The 21,660-nt window shown below is 43.6% G+C and overlaps 1 protein-coding gene across 4 annotated transcripts in view; it reads right to left on the reverse strand.

Annotated features, from left to right (window-relative positions):
• LOC147202007 (myomegalin-like) overlaps positions 1 to 21,660 on the reverse strand; it is a 140,929-nt gene that overhangs the window by 49,849 nt on the left and 69,420 nt on the right. For 3 of the 4 annotated variants that reach the window (XM_086115971.1, XM_086115973.1, XM_086115970.1), the window contains exons 16-22: positions 20,674 to 20,851; positions 18,057 to 18,173; positions 12,684 to 13,149; positions 10,758 to 10,993; positions 7,066 to 7,111; positions 4,036 to 4,280; positions 3,608 to 3,745 (exon numbers count right to left, since the gene is read on the reverse strand). In XM_086115971.1, the coding sequence (XP_085972097.1) occupies positions 3,608 to 3,745; positions 4,036 to 4,280; positions 7,066 to 7,111; positions 10,758 to 10,993; positions 12,684 to 13,149; positions 18,057 to 18,173; positions 20,674 to 20,851 (1,426 nt within the window). The remainder of the gene's footprint in view (positions 1 to 3,607; positions 3,746 to 4,035; positions 4,281 to 7,065; positions 7,112 to 10,757; positions 10,994 to 12,683; positions 13,150 to 18,056; positions 18,174 to 20,673; positions 20,852 to 21,660) is intronic. The other variant, XM_086115972.1, reaches the window with a different exon arrangement.

Consider the following 21,660-nt stretch of genomic DNA (forward strand, 5'->3'; position numbering starts at 1 on the left):
CACTGGTTAAAGGACACTTTGATTCTCTCCTCTTTCATCTCAAACTGCTTCAAACAACAAAGCGTGTGATGGAAAAGTGGTTAGGACTGCACGACTGTCCGTGTTTTATGTTAGGGTTGTGTTTATTATTTTACTTTATGTTAACTGTTTTGTTAAGCGCTTTGTTCCAGCTGCAGCTGTTGTGAAAGCACTATATAAATCGGGATGTATAGTGTACTATAGTTAGACATGCAATGACTGTTCGTAAACCAAAAATAGTGTGAAATCAGAGGAAATTTTGCTTTTGAACTGAATTTTTCATAAATGTGGCGGTTTGTAAACCGAGGTTCTACTTTACATGTAATTTCAGGAAACATCTACCGTAACCGTTAATGAAAGGCGTTAGTTAACCCTGTCAGGGACAGCAGTTACTATAGTGGACCGCTTATCATGTTATCAGGTTATGGCGCATGAAAGGCTTGAGTGAGACTTAATTGCTTCCAACGTTTTCACAGTATGATGGGATGAAAAGAATTACCATGTACTTCCTTAAACCACATAACAGAGGCCAGAGCTGATTACTTTTTCTAATTTTCTACAATTCTAAAATTCACGTATTGAGTATATCTGTAATTTTGCTGCTAATTGGCTGGGGGTGAAAAACAATGATTCAACACACTGCATGCAAATACTATACATGCAACTGACGAACTATTACTGCCTTGTAACTGTTTTTGTAATATCTGAAGCTCCCGGTGCACATCAGCCAAAGAGTAACCCACTCCTTGGTAACATGTTTGTGGATTTGTATAGTTGGGGTGTTGGGGTGCCCTCTGCATGGAGAGGGGAGTGAATGGGGGCAAAGTGGTTGCAGTGAGGGCTGAGGCTGAAAAGGGGAAAAAAAGGACAGGGTGAAAAAAAAGAGAGCATAATACAATAATTAAGGATGCCCCATGAATTGAATCCATTTTTATCCCATCCATCCATCCATGCATTTTCAACACCGCTTATCCTGAACAGGGCCGCGGGGAGGTGCTGGAGCTTACCCCAGCTGACTTTGGGCGGAAGGCAAACTGCCTCACTTTAGCTCTGCTTGATACTTTGCACATTGTCTCACAGTTGTCACTGGGTGGTACCACCGCACTACGGTTCACTTACATTACGAAATGTCCTTCCATACTTAATTTTTCCATACTTATTTGTCATGTCCTTGTTTATGATGATACTAATGCAGCGTGTTATACCGGAGACAAATTCCTTGTGTGTTCTACATACTTGGCCAATAAAGATGATTCTGATTGTTTATACTTCAGATCTCCTAAAATGCATTTGAGTAAACTGCAATCATACTGTGTGCCATCTCAGAAGACAGTTAGCCAGGAAATCCAGACTCAGCCATTGAGTCGGGTGGCTATTTGCATTAAGCACATTTCTGAGGCGGGCAAACCTGAGCAAACAGACAGCAAATTGGAAACAATCAGACAAGAGTGGACGTGACGTGAAAAAGGGAAAAAAGTCTTCTTTTGAAATAAGTGCCGTCAGCTGCGAGGAATTTATGACTCTGTGTGTTTCTGTTTATTTAACACTGAGTTTAATGCTGAATGAAACAAACTGTTGTATCTCCCATGCATCATTTTGAATGTTATGAGGCTGGACTTCTGCCACCCAAGAGTGATGTTGCTCACGAAGGATACATCGCAGCATGTAAGCAAATGTGATTGGATGGTTTGTTTGGAAACGAGGCCGAGCTGCAGTGAAGGGCTTGGTCTCCAACCCACTAAGAATGTGGGTGTGGCTTGCCAGTTTACAAAGCAGTAGCATAGTGGCATTTGAATTAGAAAACATGGACAAGTTCATTGGCAAATGTACGTTAGAAAAATAATGTTGATCCTTACTGAATGAGTACAACAAAGAGGTAAAGGTAAATTGAGTGTGTGGGCCAGGATGTGGGATTACCATTTTTTGTTGATGGACATAATGCCAAAAATATCTTAACATGTTGCAGGAAAAATATTCTTCCGTTACTACGAAACAAAGATGGGAGCTTCGATGTGAGTGTTTTGTTTTTGCTTAAATTTTCAAATGCTAAATATAATCAACATAGTGATTATATCACTCAACGATTAACAGTTCAATTACACAAATCACAAATTGTCAATGTTTTATTGCTCAATGAAAATTTCTATCTATTATATATATATACAGTATATATATATGTTTATAAAATTTAAAGAAAACAAAAGTTTAAGTCAGAGCATCTGTTTTGGGAAAGAATTTTTTGTTTGTTTGCGGGAACAGAAGTTAAGGAAGGCAAGCCATTCGCGCCCCATTCAGGATGTGATGACGTCACCCAAAGTCATGATTGATAATGCAAAGAGAATGCACTGATCCAGTTGATAAGACTCTGTTCTTGAGATTGCTACTTTTGAATTCTTTCAAAACCTTACTACTTGCTGTTTGACTTTTGGGTTGTTCATTTTTAGTCAGGGGTCACCAAAAGTTACTTGCATGATTTGTTTGGAACATTTTTCACGCCGTAAGCACCTCCTGACACAACCCAACTACAAGAGAAGCAAGAACTGCCATATCTTAGTTGTATTTTCATACTTTCATTTTAGATAATAAATCAAGGATGATGAATCCGAAATCTGACCAGGTGCCTGAGTCATTATTTGACAAAACATCTCTTCTAATTTAGAGAACGTGTTACCCCCAGTATGTGGGGGCGAGAGATTTTAGATTCTCTTCCATTCTGGATTCTCTTTTCATTCTGGATTTGCCCCCGAGTGTTGTAACCTTGCCTTTGCAGATGGTGAGGTTCTGTTGGCTTTATCAAGCCGCAATCTCCAACTCTTCCTGGAGTGGTTCCCAGCAGAGTATGAAGCTGTTGTGGTGAGAATCATTATCCGCAAATCTGAGACCATGGTTTTGTGTTGCAAAAGGGTAGAGTGCCCTCTTCAGGTCAGGGACGAGGAAGAGTTCAAGTGTCTTCTTCATCAGTAAAGGAAGAATGGAGTGGGAGATGGACAGGTGGAAGGGTGCATAAAGAACGTGCTGAGCCAAAGGCGAAGCACTCAATTTACCAATTGATCTGTCCCCACCCTCATCAATGCTAGTGAGCTACTGGTCCTGACTGAAAGAACAACATCACAAACACGTGGCCAGCACAGGGTGTCCAGGTTATCCCTTAGAGATATGAAGAGAAGCTTGGACTCAGACTACAGCCATTGCTCCTCTGCATCTAAAGGAGCCAGATGAGATGGCTCGTCTAGTTAGGAGGATTCCTCATGGTTGCCTCCCTGGTGCAGTCCCAGGAAGGAAGCCTCAGAGAGGACCAAGGACACCCCGCCGCCTCCTGGAAGAACTGGATAAAGTGGCTGGGCTTCCCTGATAAAGCTGCTTCCCCTGCCACCCCTCGACTGAATAAATGGAAGAAATGAATGGATGAATGGATGGATGGAAACTTATGCGACACCTCGTATAATAAAACTAAAATATTATATACAGTAACTCAGTCAAGTAAAGGATCCCAGAAAAGCAGTTTGGAAGGCTTTATCATGCAGAATGAAGAGGAAACATAAAAGGAACATCGTGCTTGGATAATGTCTCCATTGTCACCTCTTCTTACCAGTTTGACTTTGTGTGTCCTCAGTTTGGTGCGATGAGCTCGAGAATTGCAAGCTTGGAGTGCTTACACCAGAATGCATTTTGTCAAATGGTGAGAAGGACAGATTGTCTGACATGGTACTACTCTGAGAATGGAAATCTGTAAAATTCAAATGGAAAAAACATTAAGACTCCACTGCTTCCAAGCAAAACAATTGTAAAAATAATTATCATCATTTCCTTCAATCATCCCTTCTTGACATGTTTTATGTTGAAAAGACTTGATAATTAAACTCTTAAATCAAGGAACCGTTTGTTCTTGCCTTCATGTCAGTGCCTTGAAGTCATAGATTTTATAGCCACATTTACTGTCTGGATAGCCAAGTTTGGTCGAAACACAAGTTATGCACTAATTGAGTCCAAACTAGAAGATGCATGATGTGTTTTTACCTATACTGACAGGTGTTGGATCACTTGGAGTGTCTCCATCGAAGCACAGCTCTGGATTATTTTCTGTGGATCCATCCCCATCAGACACAAAAAAGATTTGCTCCAACTCATCAGTGGTATCTGAGAGAGCATGACAGCTACAGGGAGTGTTGGAGCGATAAAGTGGGTGGTTCTGGATGGGCTGATTTAGTTGGGCATGAAGAGATTCAATGACCTTGTCTTTCAGCTGCAGCTCCTTACTCAGCCTGGTGACACATCCCCATAGTTAAAATGTGAATGAGTTATCATTCTTTATAAACATCAGAAATCTTTTTGGGAAAAATAGTGACAGACTCTCCCTCATTTCAAGAAGTTGCTCAAGGGAAAACAAAAAATTTGCACAAGACATGTTGCTTGATAAAAATCAGTAAGAGAAAGATGTGGCAAAATCGCTCAAAAACTGAGCAAAGTTACTCAATTCTTACATTTTCAGCAGGCTTTCTACAGTACAGTAAAATTTATTTATGTGATTATGTATTATACGATGAAGGAATATATGAGTACCACATCATTATATCATGTGTCATGAGGTAGAGAGTAAAAAGTTAAATTTACTTCTATTAAATTACTCAAGAAAATTTTTAATGAATTGTAATTAATTGTCGGAGTAGTTTAAATGCAGCATACTTTTTACTTTCAAATATTATTTTTTTATGAAGAAATGCTACTTTTACATTAAGTTAAACTATGCTTTCATCATGCTTCTGTTTTGTTTTGTGTTTCAGTTTCCAGTGGGATCGGACGGTGTTCCTTCCAGTGCGGCACCTGTCATGCATTGTAATGATCTGGCTTTAAAAGGACTGCAACTCATACCCACTGTCGGATTGTTCAACGTTACTCGCTATATGTACCAAATTTTTCATTTTCGAGACGTTGAAGACCATGTTTCTTAGTTCTCTCTTTCACATGCTGATTCCGCTTGTGTAAGTAGTTAATTATTTGTGTTGTTATTCTCATTCATTTTGTATCAACAGAATCGGGTTTCCTTGTTTTTTTGTGACACGCAATTTTGTATTATTGATTATCCTTGCCAGTCGCAAGCACTATTTGTTTATTTAGTGTTAGCTCCTTGTTACCAGCAACCTTCGTTGTACTTTGTCGGTATTGCGTTTTTCATCAATAAACTTTTGTTATGTATTATCCTTGCCGACATTTGTGGAATCCTTTTCTTTCCGGATAAAACCGAAAACTAACAGCTCTCTGCTTGTGTGTTTTTATCTGTAGGTATTTGTTATTTGTGTATTATTATTTTTATTTTCCATCCATCTTTTTTCCGATCTACTTATCCTCAGAAGGGTCGCAGCGGGTGCTGGAACCCATTCCAGCTGTCTTCGGGCAGCAGGTGGCGGGCACCTTTAACCGGTCAGCAGCCAATCGCAGGGCACACATAGACGAACAGCCATCTGCGCTGACACTCACACCGAGGGACAATTTAGAGTGTTCCATTAACTTGCCATGCATGTTTTTGGAATGTGGGAGGAAACCGGAGTACCCAGAGAAAACCCACACAGGCACGGGGAGAACATTCAAACTCCACACAGGGAGGCCGGAGCTGGAATCGAACCCTGGACCTCTGCACTGTAAGGTTGACGCGCTAATCAGTCGACCACCGGGCCGCCCCTTCCTGTGTGGGGTTTGCATGTTTTCCCCGGGCCTACGTGGGTTTTCTCGGGATACTTCGGTTTCCTCCCACATTCCAAAAACAGGCATGGCAGTGTGTTAATGGAACACTCGAAATTGTCCGTAGGTATGAGTGTGAGCGTGGATGGTTGTTCGTCTCTGTGTGCCCTGCGATTGGCTGGCAACCGGTTCAGGATGTGCCCCACCTACTACCCGAAAACACCTGGGATAGGCTCCAGCACCCCCCACCCCCCCGCCCCGCAACCCGCGACCCTTGTGAGGATAAAGCAGATGGGAAAATGAATGAATGAATATTATTATTATTATTGCTTGTGTGATCTACTTGGTTGGTCTGAGAGCCTTGTGTTACATTCTTGGAGGCGGGGAGGGGGGGGGTCCCCCCAAAGGGCCTGATTGGGGTAGATTTAGATTCGGGAATGTCGCTAATTGTGTACTGTATTTAAATATGCTGTGGCATTCTGAGGCCATTTGAGGCTACTTGACTACACTACTACGACTACTACAACACCTTGATCTTTGACAAAATGTGATAAAAGGCTATGCAAATAAACTTGACTTGAAGAATTACAACAACAAAAGTATCCTTAAGCTTTTGATTTTAATTTTGATATTAATGTATTTATCATGGCTAGGCATGTTTCATAATAGCTGTATGGCCATACGGCATCAAACAGATGCTTAGTGTTCATCTATACTGTATATCTATCCACCCATCCATCCATCCATCCATCGACCCACCGAGCGACGCATACCCACCCACAGTACCTATCACTGTCGCAAATAAAAGCCAGTGCCTTGAAGTGGAATCAAATACTTCTCAAGTAAATAACAGACACAAATCTGAAAGTCCACTTGAAAAGTTTGCAATTTGGCAGCAACAAAAGCAAAGCATGAATATAAGGATTTACTCTATTCTACCCAAAGAGAGCAAGTGACCAGGATACCATCAGGTCCTTGTCATTGACAGACGCCCATTTTGCCAACAACTGACGAACGATGGGAGACTAAATAGATATAACAAGACGGGTGAATTACGGGTTCCCAGGCCGCTGACGAATGACGGATCGACATTTTGTAAATGTGCCACCTGTGGTCATTTATATATCATTTAATGGCAATTACAATTATTTAAAAACTTTTTCCAAAGACCATTTTTCATATCCAGCACATTAATTTGACAAAATGCATTTTATTTTATACTTATATTAATTGATCTATGAATTGCCAATTGTGGTGACGTCACTCTCAAGAGAACATCAGTGATTGGACCCCCGGTTAGACTCTGCTCTTGTCATGTGCAAGTGTGCATATCGACATTATGTTCACACAAACAAATAAAGGAGCACAAACCATATAGCCAGAGGATGCGGCTTCTCATCCGGATCCTCCCAATCGTCTGATGAAAAAGTTAAAAACCAGAGTATCAATATCACCCGCTGCAGCAATTTTTCATGTGAAAGGACATCTCAGAGTAATTCACCCATCCATTTTCTCATCTTTTATCCTCAGAAGGGTTGTGGGCATGCTGGAGCCTATCCCAGCTGACTTCGGGCAGTAGGTGTGGTACGCCCTAAACTTGTTGCCAGCCAATTCCAGGGCACACATAGACATTCAACCATTCACAATCCCACCGAAGGACAATTTCGAGTAAACAATTAACCTCCAATGCATGTTCTTGGAATGTGGGAAGAAACCACATGACCTGGAGAAAACCCAGGCAGGCAGATGGAGAACATGCTAACTCCACACAGGAAAGCCAAGGCTCGGAATCGAGCCCAACACCTCTGCTCAGTGTGGTGGCTGTGATAACCAGTCGACCACAGTGCTTCCCATATGAGAGTCAGTATTTTTATAATATTGCTTCATATAAGACCAATATTTAGCCTTTACACATGATACAATATTTACCTGTTATCTTGAATCCATGCTTGAATCCAAAATTCACGTGACACAGTGGTTTCCAAACTTTTGCGCGGCTTCCAAATTGTAACAGTGAGCGAAACGTACATTGAATGCAACGTTTGTAGTGTTCAAAACAAAGTTTCTGAAGAGTGTTCAAAGGGTGCACGTACATTTGTCATTGGCCACTTAATTCATTTACCATCTCTAATGAATAGCAATTTTTAACTTGTTAAAAAATAAAGTGTATTTGTGATCTTAGTGTAATTTGCTCACACCTGCACTCACTTGGTAAGCAAATCTGAATCACAATTCTCTCCAATGTGAAGTATGCATGTTTTTACCGTGTTTGCATGGGTTTTCTCTGGGTACTCGAGCGTCCTCTCACAATCGCAAAACATGCATTAGGTTAATTGAAGACTCCCAATTGGGTAGAGGTGTGAATTAATGTGAGCCCGCATGGTTGTTTTTCTGTAGTTTACGTGCCCTGCAAAATGGTGGCAACCAGCGCAGGATGTCCCCCCACCTCTTGCCCAATGTCAAATGGAATTGCCTCCATTTTACCCATACATATATATATATTAGAGCTGTCAGTTTAGCGCATTTTTATTGGCATTAATTTAAATGAATTTTAACGGGATTCATTTTTTTCTCGCGAGATGAACGCGGCACACATCACAGAGGATGTTACGTTGCTCTATAAATAAACCAGAAACAAAACAACAAGCGCGCTGCATAGGTCCACACACGTTTGCTTTGCCAGCCACGGCAGCGCAAGACACCGAAAACTGATACTTAAAGAGTTTATGAATGGAAAATTTACTTTAAAAAAGTTGCCAGATTGTTCCACTGACAAGACCAAAGTTACCTGTATCATACAGGTATACGATGTATGCCACTGACGCGATTGTTACTTGTTTGGAACAATTTTGTCTGGAAGGTTACAGCGTTCCGTGTCCATATAAATACAGCGGGTGGAGCTTCTCTCTGTTCGTCTGACAGTGCCGGTAAAGCTCAGCGGTGCAGTGGTAGCGACCTAGTAAAAATAAAATGTCTTCAGTGTTGTCATCGAACCAAGTGTAGTCATCCGAAATGATGTCTACACAAAACCGTAGAGAGACTTCCGCGCAAGAAGGACCAACAGAATCAACATAGCCTGACTGCTGTGTTCAAAGCAAACTTGAGAAAAACGAAGTATGCAACCACGGCTTAAATCCACTGTAGGCTGAGTACTAGTTTACCTTAGATGTGCACTTTATAATGTTATATTGCTCTGTTTTGATTCCATAAAAAGAGCTGTTAAAGCAGCTGTTGTGTGACAAAACATTTTTTCGCTGTTGTTGATGGACAGTAATATTGTGTGAGAGCTTATGTGTGAATAACTGATCCAAGTGAAAAATGTTCATGTAAAATTGAAAACCGAAATTGTCATTTCAGTAAATATTTGCATTTTGCACGTAGAAAACTGATTCATGATTCCATGTTGATGAGAGCATTAAAATGGGGAAAATAGGACAAAGAAATATCAAAGAAAATTCAGAAACGATAAAAAAATGCGTTAGTAACCACGATTAATTTTTAGTGAATTTGAGTTAATTATGACAGGACAGTTGCAGTTTAATTATATTAAATATTTTACTCGTTTGACAGCTCTAATATATATATATATATATATATATATATATATACACACACACACATATATATACACATATATATGAGCGGCTGGATAGCTCAGTTGGTAAGGCATCGGTTTGGCATACGGGAGACGGTGGTTCGAATCCCGCTTGGGGCAAAAAATGAGCACATAACACCATCCAGTATGGGTCCTTGATCCTTCACGCTAATACAATAATGAGAGACAGTACAATGAATGACATGCCGGCTCAGACGTCGCCCGGCCAAACAAGGTCTGCGTCAGGTGCTGGGGAACCAGAGCACCTTGATGAAAAATGGGCTACTGGAACAAAGCGAAAGTGTACGCTCAGTGGCAGGGTCAGAGCTGACCCACCAAGACTGGAAACTGAAAGGTACTGGAAAGGCATATGGGAGACGGAGGTTGCACATAACAGCAGTGCACAATGGCTGGTGACCCTGAGAGAGGAGCACAGCAAACTCCCTGAACAGAACCCAGTTACCATAACAGTGGCAGACATACAGGAAAGAGTCTCAGATATGAAGAACTGGACAGCACCAGGCCTGGACATGGTCCACACCTACTGGCTAAAGAAACTCACAGCACTCCATGAGCGCCTAGCAGCACAAATGAACCAGCTGCTGAGGGATGGGACTCACCCAGGATGGCTAACCGAAGGGCGAACGATCCTGATCATGAAGGATCCCTCAAAGGGTGCAGTCCCATCCAACTATCGGCCAATAAGCAACATAACATGGCCAATAATCCACAACATGGAAGCTCATCATTGCGGCTAAGATAAGTGGACACATGGATCAATACATGCAAAGTAGAGATACCAGAGGAGCCAAACATCAGCTCCTGGTTGACAGAACAGTCACATAAGACTGCAGGTCCCGACGTACCAACCTGTGCACAGCCTGGATTGATTACAAGAAAGCCTATGACTCGATGCAACACACATGGACCCTAAGAGCCTTCGTTGCGAACTCGATAAGGATGTGGAAAACCACACTTGAAGCCAATGGCAAGCCAAGTGTCCATCAAATGTGGCATATACCAAGGTGATGCACTCTCCCCACTGCTGTTCTGCATAGGACTGAACCCCCTAAGCCAAGTAATCACCAAGACAGGCTATGGATACCGCCTCAGAAATGGAGCTACAATCAGTAACCTCCTCTACATGGATGACATAAAGCTAAGAGCGAAAGGGACATAGACTTATGTGCTCATTTTTTGCCCCAAGCGGGATTCGAACCACCGTCTCCCGTATGCCAAAACCGATGCCTTACCAACTGAGCTATCCAGCCGCTACATATATGTATATATATATCAAACGAGTAAATATATATATATATATATATATATATATATCGGTACATATATATAAAATTACATTAACTACCATTCTACCACAGTCTAGTCTCCCCTACCCCATACATAATTAATCTGTAAATGTGTATTTCCTTGCTGTTTGCATGTATAGTGCCTTAAAAGTCTGACTCACATGTGCTGATCTTTTTGCTGATTTTCTGTGCCAGTGTGCTGCTCTGGGCCAGCTGGTCCCTGAAGCTCTGTCCCATGTAATAGTCAATGTCGTTGGCTCTCAACAGTTCTTCAAAGGCCTTGGTGGTGTCCCCCAGGTGTTGGCTGAGAATGTGACACACACCACGACCTTCACGTAGGTGCTGGCGGAGGACAGACAGCTCTCTTGCTTGAGTCTGGATTAAAGTGTGAAATTTACTGGGGAAAGAGAGACATGTAAGTGTCACATTTAACTAAAAATGTACAATCACAGTTTAAATATTTTGTTTATCTGTGTGTTTTGGCAGGATTACCCAAAGACTCTTAGATCCATTCATCAAAGTCATTATTTTTCATTGATTAGCCATTGGAAGCACGTTTTTAATGGGCATTGCCACTTACTGTAGTACTTCAGCGGAACAATATCAACTACCAGAATTGGACATGCTTCTGTCATGTTGTAATTCATTGAAACAAGTTTGGAAGTGTCATCACAGTGGAGGGTTTTGTGTGTCCCAGTGATACAAGGAGCTAAAATGAACAGGTTCAATGTCAGGCTTGCGCAGAGCTTGCTGATGATCTGATCATTTGAATCAGGTGTGTTGCAACAGGGAGACTTGGAAAACATGCAGGACAGCGGCCCTCCAGGAACTGAGTTTGACATCCCTGGTCTAGAGAGTTCAGTGTAGGTTGTCCCAATGCATCGAAACGAGACGAGTCATTAGATAAATGCTGGTTTTGTCCCGCCCATCGGACGCTCAGCATCTCTCGGAGTCTATGGACATTGGGCGTTTATGGGCTCGCCCTGACGCTGAGCTTTTCTGCATGATGATTGGATGATCTGTCTGAGGCGGAATCTCTTTTTGATTGACAGCAAAATGAGCCAATCACCGATCTTTTGGTGTCGGCATCCGTGGGAGCATTTTTCAATTCTCATTCTGTTCTGAGTTGAACTAGAGACTTCTTCTAATCATTTTAGCAACACTCTCTTTGTTGAAAACGACTAGCGACACAATCTTTTATTTCTGGTGGGTTTTATTGTACACAGATCATTTTCTTGAAAAGGAACAGAGAGTAGAATTCATGTATAAATAAACGGACACATTTTATGATGTTGGCCGAAATTGAGCTTCCCCTCCTTGATAGACCAGCATCTGCCACTGATGTATGGGTACTGAAAATGAATGCTTGAGGGTAAACTGGTAACATCTTCATGACGGTATTCAAATGTTATCACTATGGGTTTTGATGCTTACCTGAATGGAGGAGGATTTGTTTACTGCGTATTATCGGCAGGATGAGCCGTTCCCACGCGAAAATGATGAAAGAACATACATTGTGCCCTACTGCCGTTTTATACGAGCTGTCTGAAATGGATTTGATCAAACAAAAGTGGTTTGAATTTAAATGTTCTGTTTTATTAAATCTTGTGAGACATGGGTACATTTCCCCACATTGTATAGTGTTGGTATGAACACTCATGAGTGTTCATCTAAAAATATAGTGTTATATAGTGTTATATAGTAGTTTCTTGCTTTAACACGCTAATGGGTGTTGAACATTTTACACTTTGGTCAATGTTACTTTTACTTTAACACCAGGTGGTGTGGATGCGTAGCGACAGTTTTCAGTTAAAATTTACACCTTATGGTGTTGAATTAACAACAGCAGATTTGTAGTGTGAAAATGTAGGATCACGTTTGATTTTGTTTTCTGTGACCCAAAAGCCTTGACAGATGTCACTACAAACGCCGCTAAACATGGCATTTCAATTATGAAGGTAATCCAAATAAAACTGAACAATGTCTGTATGGCAACGGTGGTTAGAAGTGGATGAATCTATAATATGTGTTTTTTGGGGGTTTTTTGTAGGATACAATTTATAATATTACAAAATGCTCTTGCTTACCTTGGCCAGGTTAAAGAATTTCCATCCTCATCTGCAAATGTCTTTCCTCTTTTCTTTATCTGGTCATCCAGTGTGTCTAAGTGTGACATCAGCTCTTTGAGACTCTTGTTTGGGTGATGAGGTGAGACTATGGGACCACCATCAGATGACTGCCAACCTTCATCGTCGTCTCCCATGCTGACGGAGGGAGGAGCATGGGAAGACCAGCTATCCTTCTGAGGCATTTGGGGTCGATTTTCACCAGAGGTGGAGACAGAATGTAGGCAACTCTGAAGACTGTGGATAACACTTCGAGAATGTGAAAGTTGGGCATGAAGATCCTCAATCAGGCGCTGGAGAGATGAGACCTCGTCTTTGTAGCAAGAACTGTGGGTCGGGGATTTATTGAAGGTCGTGTTGTTTCTGCATGCAGGCCACCACAGAGAAGGGCAGTCCAAAGATGTGCACATTTCCAGGTCATCAAATTCTGTCACAGAAAATAAAGAAAGTCATGTTCTGAATAACTTTCCAAGCTTACTTGTGTTACGTTTTTAATTCTTGCTTGGCTCTCGACGAAGGCGGACGCTTTTGCTTTCTGCTCCTGCCCCCCCCCCCCCCCCCACCCTTCCCTGCTCGCCACTCAGTCCATGTGCTGTCTTTGTCTGACTTTTCCGAGCCTCCTGTCGTATTTTCATCCTAAAAACAAACATGGAATTGGTTGGCTGGTCTCTCGATGCCATCGACAAAATTTTCTCGACGAGAAGAACAGGCAGTGGGGAGCCTACTTGCCCCTCGGGGACTTTTGCTGCTGGGTACACCCTAGATCCTTGGAGGAAGCGGAGAATGGTGTGCCTGTCAACACTGTCCGTTGAGGATGTGGATGACATCTACATTATCAGCCTTCCGATAACAGGTATGCTGCTGTTTGGTGTTAGCAGTTTCCTGATCTATCGCAAAATTCAACCAATGGGAACGGCTCTATTGGAAGTGAAGAGGCTGCCGGTCTAAGGATGGCATTGTGCGGATGTCCAACACTCAGACTCAGACTGTGGTCAATCACAAACTGTTGCGGTTTTGGAATGTCTCTGCAAGATGGTCAAGAACTTGGAGAAACTGGAATCTGTGCTCAAATATTGACAGAAATCACGGATTTGGCTGATCGACGCCACTAAAGAGACATAAGACACGGACTCAAGGGTGTCTTAAATTCTTGGGCAGCCTGCTACCAAAACAACATCTGATATCTCGACCTTCCCCTGGTGAAAGTATGCACGGAAGCTAGTCCCCCACCATCACCCCCTCCTTCATACACTCCCTTGTATCACCATCTTCATTGTTTATGTCTTGTGACCTGTTGTAACTGTCTTATGCTTGTGCAGGAGTTTTTTGCCAAACTCAAATTATCCTCAACATGAGGGTAGTTCGAGCGTGGGTTTTTTTTCTCCCCCTCTCCCTCCCTTGTGGTTTCTTTCTGACTTCCGGGTTGAGTGAACGCTGGCGCGTTTGGCTGCCACTGCTCAACCCGTATTGTTTTGTGTTTTTTGTTATTGTAAAGTGTCCTTGGGTGTCTTGAAAGGCGCTTACAAATAAAATGTATTATTATTAATTATTATTATTATTAATCTCAATAAAAAACTGGCAATTGTATACACTGTTTGGAAATTGTACGTTGTATATAAATTTATGGTAATCAAATGCATTGTATGGATCAAATTTGCCCAAATAAAGTATTGCTTTTTCTTCTGTTTGTATCTTCGCATACTCTGTAACTTTGAGCATGCAAAAATTGAAGAGTCCTGTGACTGAGTGTACTTATAACTTTACTATCTATCGATCTACCTATCTCTACACAAACACAAGTGTGTGTGTGTGTGTGTGTGTGTGTGTGTGTGTGTGTGTGTGTGTGTGTGTGTGTGTGTTGGTTACTTTATTCGGCTGCGTCTGCTTATTCATTTGCATGCGTGTGACATTCTATGTACGTTTTCGACGCCGATGCGAAGCGGCCAAAAGTTTATTTCAACACCAACGAAATGGACTCAGGACAAAAATTGCATTGGAGCACTTCAAACCCACCACTGGTCACCCAACCGCGCATATTATTAGAACATGACAGCGGAGCGCAGGGAGGCGTGGGTGGACTTATTTATTAAATACACTCTCAAGCTCGGCTGCTGTGGAGAGGATTTTTACACCAGCCGGTGACATCCTGCGGCCAAAGAGGACCATTGCCAACTTTGATAAGCTAGTCTTCCTCAAGGGGAACCTGTCGCTCTTTGCATACCCCACCTACTAAGCGCAGTTTAAGGAGGAGAAGCAGCACGGGGCCAAACTAGGCAAGAGGAAGACTGGTGAAATGTCAGGACGAAAGCACTTTAAAAGGATGAGGACGGACAGAGTCGGAGGACAATTATTTTAAGAAATGGTCTGGAGGAACGATGAAGGAAGGGTGCCCAGGTTGCGGGCGCAAGAGTGTCCTTCATCAGCAAGCTCTGCAGAAGCTGGATAATGGTCCTGATCAATTGAATCAAGTGTGTTGGAGTAGGAAGACATAAAACATCCGGGATACCAGCCGTCAAGGAACAGAATGGGCCATCCCTGTTGTAGAATCAGGTGTGTGGCGAGACAGACTGTCTCAGAGGTTGGCATTATTCGCTCCAGCTTCCGCTAGCTTCACCAAGGAAGTGAAGAGTGAGTTATCACAGAGTTTCTCACTGGCTGACGCAATTATATCTTCTCCAAAATGGCAGGGGCGCCTTTTTATGAACATGACCTCTCCCTTTGGAACATTCTGAAATACCTTAGAGTGCCACCCAAAATAACCACATTGTTCCAGCAACTCTACAACAACTCAGAGAGCTGTGTCCGTGTGAATCAGAAGGACTTAGAGTGGTTCCCCATTAACAGCGGGGTCAGACAGGGCTGCATGGCCGCTCCTGACCTTTTTAACTGTGTCATTGACCACCTTATGATCCGAGTCCAGGAGCCAGTCTCAGGCGTGTCGTTCGGCAACTTCCACCTGACCGACCTTGAATACGCTGATGACACCACCCTGTTCAGCAACTCCTTCCAAGACCTCAGTAGTGCTCTCTCCATATACCAAACAGAAGCAGCAAAGCTGGGCCTCCAAGTAAGCTGGCAGAAAACCAAACTTATGTATATCGGTGACGGGCCCCACCCCTCCCCCCTGTTCTTTGGCACAGACGAAGTGCAATTTGTCAATTCCATCATCTACCTGGGCTCCACAATTACTAGCAGCGGCGATCTCAAGCCAGAGATTGATCGCAGACTCGCCCTCGCAGCCACGGGTATGCAGTCACTGTGGCGGCCCCTCTGGCGCCACCACTCAGTGTCCCAAAAGACCAAGATGCGCATTTATAACTCAGCAGTTCTTCCCATCCTCCTTTATGGTGCAGAATCCTGGCCTTTAAACAACACCCTGGCCAAGACCCTGGCTTTGACAGCAAGTCACTCAGAACCATCTTGAACATCAGCTGGCACCTCCATGTTGCCAACTCAGACCTCCGAAAACATACTCTTCAGCCCCCTGCATCCCGACTGGCCGCTCAGAGGCGCATCTGTTGACTTGGACATCTCCTCCGATTACCCCCGGAACACCCACCTCGTGCCATCTTCTCATTCGATCCAGCGACAGCCGGCTGGAAAAGGCCACGCGGCAGACCCCACACCAGATGACTTGATGTCATCAGGGAGGATCTCAAACACCAGGGCCTTACCCTGGAGGATGCAGTAGCCCTGGCTCATGACCGTGGTCATTGGTGGGCCCTGGAGAAGCTGATCGGCTCTACGCACTGTGACGACCCAGCCGAATGAGACTGGGCCTCTGCATCGCAAGAGCATTTATTATTATTATTATTATTATTATCATTATTAACGTGGTCCATCTTGGTGCTTTCGTTTTGTGAAACTGTGCCATCTATCCATCCAGGCACCTGGTCCATGTTTATAATGTGGTTGGGATGGATGTATTTGTTGGCAAGTAGGAGCAGAAGATGACAATCTTTTCTTTGTATGTAATCAGCTGGATGTTGCTGCGGCACGGTCATCCTTGTCTGGATGGATAGATGGCGGCATTTCATAAAACAAAAGCACCAAACACCATGGATCAGTTGATCTTGAATTCTCTTGCAGCTTCTCGATTCCCATGGTCCTCCACGCAACTGATAGCTTGCATTTAACTATTCTTCATAAGAGTGTCTATTTGTCTGTGCCATTTACGGGATGTTGTTTTGCACAATGCATGTACTGGCACTATTTATACCTACTAGGGGCGTGCCTTTAGCCTCCACTTTCATGCCTACCCTTCCCAATTTAACATCCACATGCTGTCCTCAGTTACGTCCACAATCCCTTGGGGTCCCTTGGGACCCTTGCTACACCACTGACAACAATATAGGAAAGGACAATACCTGATAAGAAAAATCTATTTTCATTTTAATACTGCCCCATTTCAGATGTTTAATATGCTACCTTGCTTTATGCAGGGATGGCAATTTTCCGCAGATAAGCGGAAATCCGCCGTTTTATTTCTTAAATTGATCATTTTTGTGAATCGTCCAAATCCGTTGAGAAAATGTTAGGGGGGGTCAGGTACCTTATCGTCAAGTTTTCACGAGCTCTCCCGATCAGTCTTTCCATCTTCCAATTGTAAACAGCCCTGCGATTGGACGTGTATAATGTCTTACTTGTTGTGATTGGTCGCTATATCGGCAAATGCAAATCACAACCAATCCATGTTCGCCTTCCTAAACCCCTTTCTCGCGAATGCCGAATGTTATCGAGACTCGCTAACTATCATCCACATGGATGTGTATGTCTATTTACAGTATACTGTAAATAGACATCCACTTTATATAATAAAATACATACATAACCCATATACTGTATGGTAAACAGTGTGGGACTTCACTATCACTGTATGTGATAGTGATATCAACAGCTTTTTATCACATTTACACAACACTTTATGAATACAAGTAATGAACAAATCTTAAATATGAGGGAATGTGTTTCCTTTTTTAGTTTTGATTTTGAGCAGCAAATTTGAAGTTACATATTGGTGCTCACCAGGAATGCAACAGCAAAATTGCACAAATTTTCACTTGACAGAATAGTGAACAATCATGGGATTATTTTCTGTTCAAGTTTTAAATAGTGTGTAAATTGAATACACTTTATCTTCAGCATGTTTTGTGCCACTTTTGTAAGTGGCCACGCCCCCATCCAGGCCACGCCCATCCAGGCCACGCCCCTTCCACTTTTTTCATCACTAGCCATTGCCACCCCTGTTTATGTCATAAATACAGCAGCCTGATTGCATGTAAACAAATACCTTGAATTACTGATGTTGTGTACAAAAGAGGTCTTGAATGGTACCTGGACTGCTGGTATCTTCCCTTTCCGCTTCATTCTCACTCCGTCCACATGTCTCATAGCCCATGTCCTGTAGGTCTACCTGGATTTGCTTATTATCCTGCTGCACAGTGATTTCTGCTGCAGCGATGCAAAGGAAGAACAAACAGTTGGTATTCAGGGCAGTTTTAAATTGGATGAACAGAATATGTCCAGGGTTCAAACAGTTGTTAAGCACTTCTTAAATTACATTCCAAGATACATTTTAAAGCATTTTACACAAGAGTACAGCTTTGGTTTATCATGCACCTGAATTCATCTCAGTAGCAGAGAGAATAGCAAATTCAAGTATAAGATTATTTGTGCACAGTAAATCAAAGAAAAGTACAGGTACCTCAACTATTATTAACTTAACTACACTATTGTTAAGGAAATACAAATCCATTCATCCATCCATTTTCTTCCACTTATACGAGGTCAGGTCATGGGGGCCCCGTTGCAGCGTCTGCTGTGATGTGGACTTTGTATCGGTCTGGCGTGGTAAAGAAGGAGCTGAGCCAAAGGGCAAAGCTCTCAATTTACCGGTCGATCTACGTTCCAACCCTCATCCATGGTCACGAGCTATGGGTTGCGACCGAAAGAACGAGATCCCGGATACAAGCGGCCGAAATGAGTTTTCTCCACAGGGTGTCCGGGCTCTCCCTTAGAGATAAGGTGAGAAGCTCGGTCATCCGGGAGGGGCTCAGAGTTGAGCCGCTTCTCCTCCACATTGAGAGGAGCCAGATGAGGTAGCTCGGGCATATGATAAGCATGCCTCCTGAACGCCTCCCTGGTGAGGTGTTCCAGGCATGTACCACCGGGAGGAGACCCCGGGGATGACCCAGGACACACTGGAGAGACTGTGTCACCCAGCTGGCCTGGGAATGCCTCGGGGTCCCCTGGGGAGACCTGGAAGAAGTGGCTAGGGAGAGGGAAGTCTGGGCTTCCCTGCTAAAGCTGCTGCCCCCGCGACCCGACCCCGGATAAGCGGTAGAAGATTGATGGATGGATGGATGGATGGATGGAAGGGTCATGGGAGCTTAAGCAGGGAACCCCAAACTTCCCTCTTGTTAAGGAATTTATTCCTTACTGTGATTTTATTTAGCCCCACTCTGGTGTTGGTTCTGTTCGAACACGAAAACAAAGAATGTAGAATGTTGTTGAAGGTATTTACTGCTCACTGTGATTACAATCACCTTTAGTGCCCCTCGACCCCCACCACTTTTAGGACCTCTCCAGAGGACATATTTGACATCAAAAGAGGAACTATTATCTCAAGCATCTGTGTTCCTGCCATCACATCAAAGCTCAAACCGAAGACAATAGGGGGTAGTGGTGATCTGGTCTCACCTCACCACTCCCACCTTTCTCCAGCAACACTGGGTCAGATGACATGTTCATTTCTTTATTTCCGGGATTTGCATGGAGGCGTAACTCCCCACCTCTCATTATCATATTGTCATGACTGCATTATTTCTACGCTTCCTGACGAGATCTGAGACTCTCAGGAGCCCGAATCGATTCCTGTTGCGTTGTGATAAACTAAAGTAAAGACAATGTGGTGTTGACTCTTCTTCCACCTTATAGAGAAATAAAAGAACCTGTGTCCAAGGAGGGCCATAAGGAAATGGGCAGATCCCCTCCTCTACACTCTCCACACCCACATCGTCCAGCACCTCCCGAGGTGTTCTCAAGCCTGCTGGGGGTCATAGTCGCAACAGCGAGTTCTGGGTCGTCCTCAGGGCCTCCTCCAAGTGGGACATTCTCGGAACACCTTACCAGCGAGGGGTCCAGGTGTTGTCCTGACAATATGCCTGAGCCACCTCATCTGGCTCCCTTCAATGATGAGGAGCAGTTGCTCGACTCTAAGCCCCTCCTGGATGACCACGGTTCTTACCTTATTTCAGCAAAACGATGGAGTCCCCAGAAGGACCACTCTCCAGGCATTCCTTTCAATGACTCAAAAGGGTAGGTACTCTGAACTGCTGTCTGGTGCAAAAGCACAAACAACAGACAAGACCTGTACCCTGCTCCAAAGGTGGAGGGAGAGGCTACCTTCTCCTCCACTGGAGTGAACCCCAATGTACAGGCGCTAGGGTGGGAGGGAGCCAGTTTCTGTAGCTCGGGATTTTATCGCCTTTGGCTGCCGCCCAGTTCACGATGCCCCCAACCCCTTTGCCCCCTCCCATAGGTGGTGAGTCCATGGGAAGGCGGAGCCCCGTTGTCCTTTCAGGCTGAGCACAGCTGGGCCCCATGGGTGCAGGCCCGCCGGCCACCAGACACTTGCTTTCAAGCCTCACCTCCGGGCCTGGCTCCAGAGGGAGGCCCCAGTCACCCGCATCCAAGCAAGGGAAAACTGGATCTACTTTTCTTATTCATCATCTTGATCTGGTCCCTCACCTTGGACCTGTTTACCATAGGTGACCCTGCCAGGGGCATAAAGTCCCAGGCAACTTAGCTCCTAGGATCATTGGGACAGACATACCCTTCCACCATAAGGTCACGGTTCATGAAGGGGACTATTTTTATTCAAGAATTCTAAAGAAATTGTAAGAAACCATGGTATCCGAGTATGTTGATTACTGGTGTATGTAAAACTCACTGAGCATCTCTCTGTGTTCTTTCAGTTGCTCAGGCTGAGCTTTCACTCTAGTGTCAGACACCGTCAGTTTCTCAATCAGCTCTTTGCACTGTGCCCGCAGGCAAACAGTTTTATCAACAATCACTGAGGACACGGACGTAGACTGTTGTTGATTGCCTGACAAATCTCGGTCTCCATCCTGTTCGAAAACAAACACAGAACAAGCACAATTAAGCAAGATGGCCTCTCATTCACTGTGGTGACACTATTGCACATTTTTTAAGCGAATGGATACTAATGTTTAACTTTTTGGACATTTGAAATTACACATTCCTCAAGCAGACATAGAGCACACCGGAGGAGGGGTTTGCGCTGCTGCTCAATGGTTCCAGACTGCCCCGAAATGGTGGCAATTTGCTGCTAAAATTTGTAATACATCTACTTGTAAGTTTGCAGATTATTCTTGTTACTCTTATTACTCATGGTGGTCAACTGGTTATCACATCGTCCTCACAGTGCAGAGGTCTGGGGTTCGACTCCGCCCCCAACCTTCCTGTGTGGAGTTGGCATGTTTTCTCCGTGCCTGCGTGGGTTTTCTCCAGGTACTCTGGTTTCTTCCCACAGTCCAAAAACATGCTTGGTAGGTTAATTGATCACTCTAGATTGCCCTTTGGTTTGATTGATTGTGGGTGTTAAAGGTTGTTTATCTCTGTCTACCCTACGAGTGACTGGCAACCAGTTCAGGGTGTACTCCGACTTCTGCCCGAAGACAGCTAGGATAGGCTCCAGCACGCTCCCCAACCCTTGTGAGGATAAGCGTTTCAGATAATGGATGGATGTATGATTACTTATATTATTATTGTTATTAAATATATTTTTGTTGCTGACTTCTGAAATTGATTTACAATTTACCCCCCAAAAGTATGTACTTTTGCCCCTAAAATGTCAAAATACAGCCCTGTGCTGCACTCTACTAGGTTTTAAACTTAGTCAACTTGTCCTATATTG

Source organism: Hippocampus guttulatus, chromosome 7, assembly GCF_054856545.1.
Source record: "Hippocampus guttulatus isolate MCC_2025c chromosome 7, RoL_Hgut_1.0, whole genome shotgun sequence".
Lineage (NCBI taxonomy): Eukaryota > Metazoa > Chordata > Actinopteri > Syngnathiformes > Syngnathidae > Hippocampus > Hippocampus guttulatus.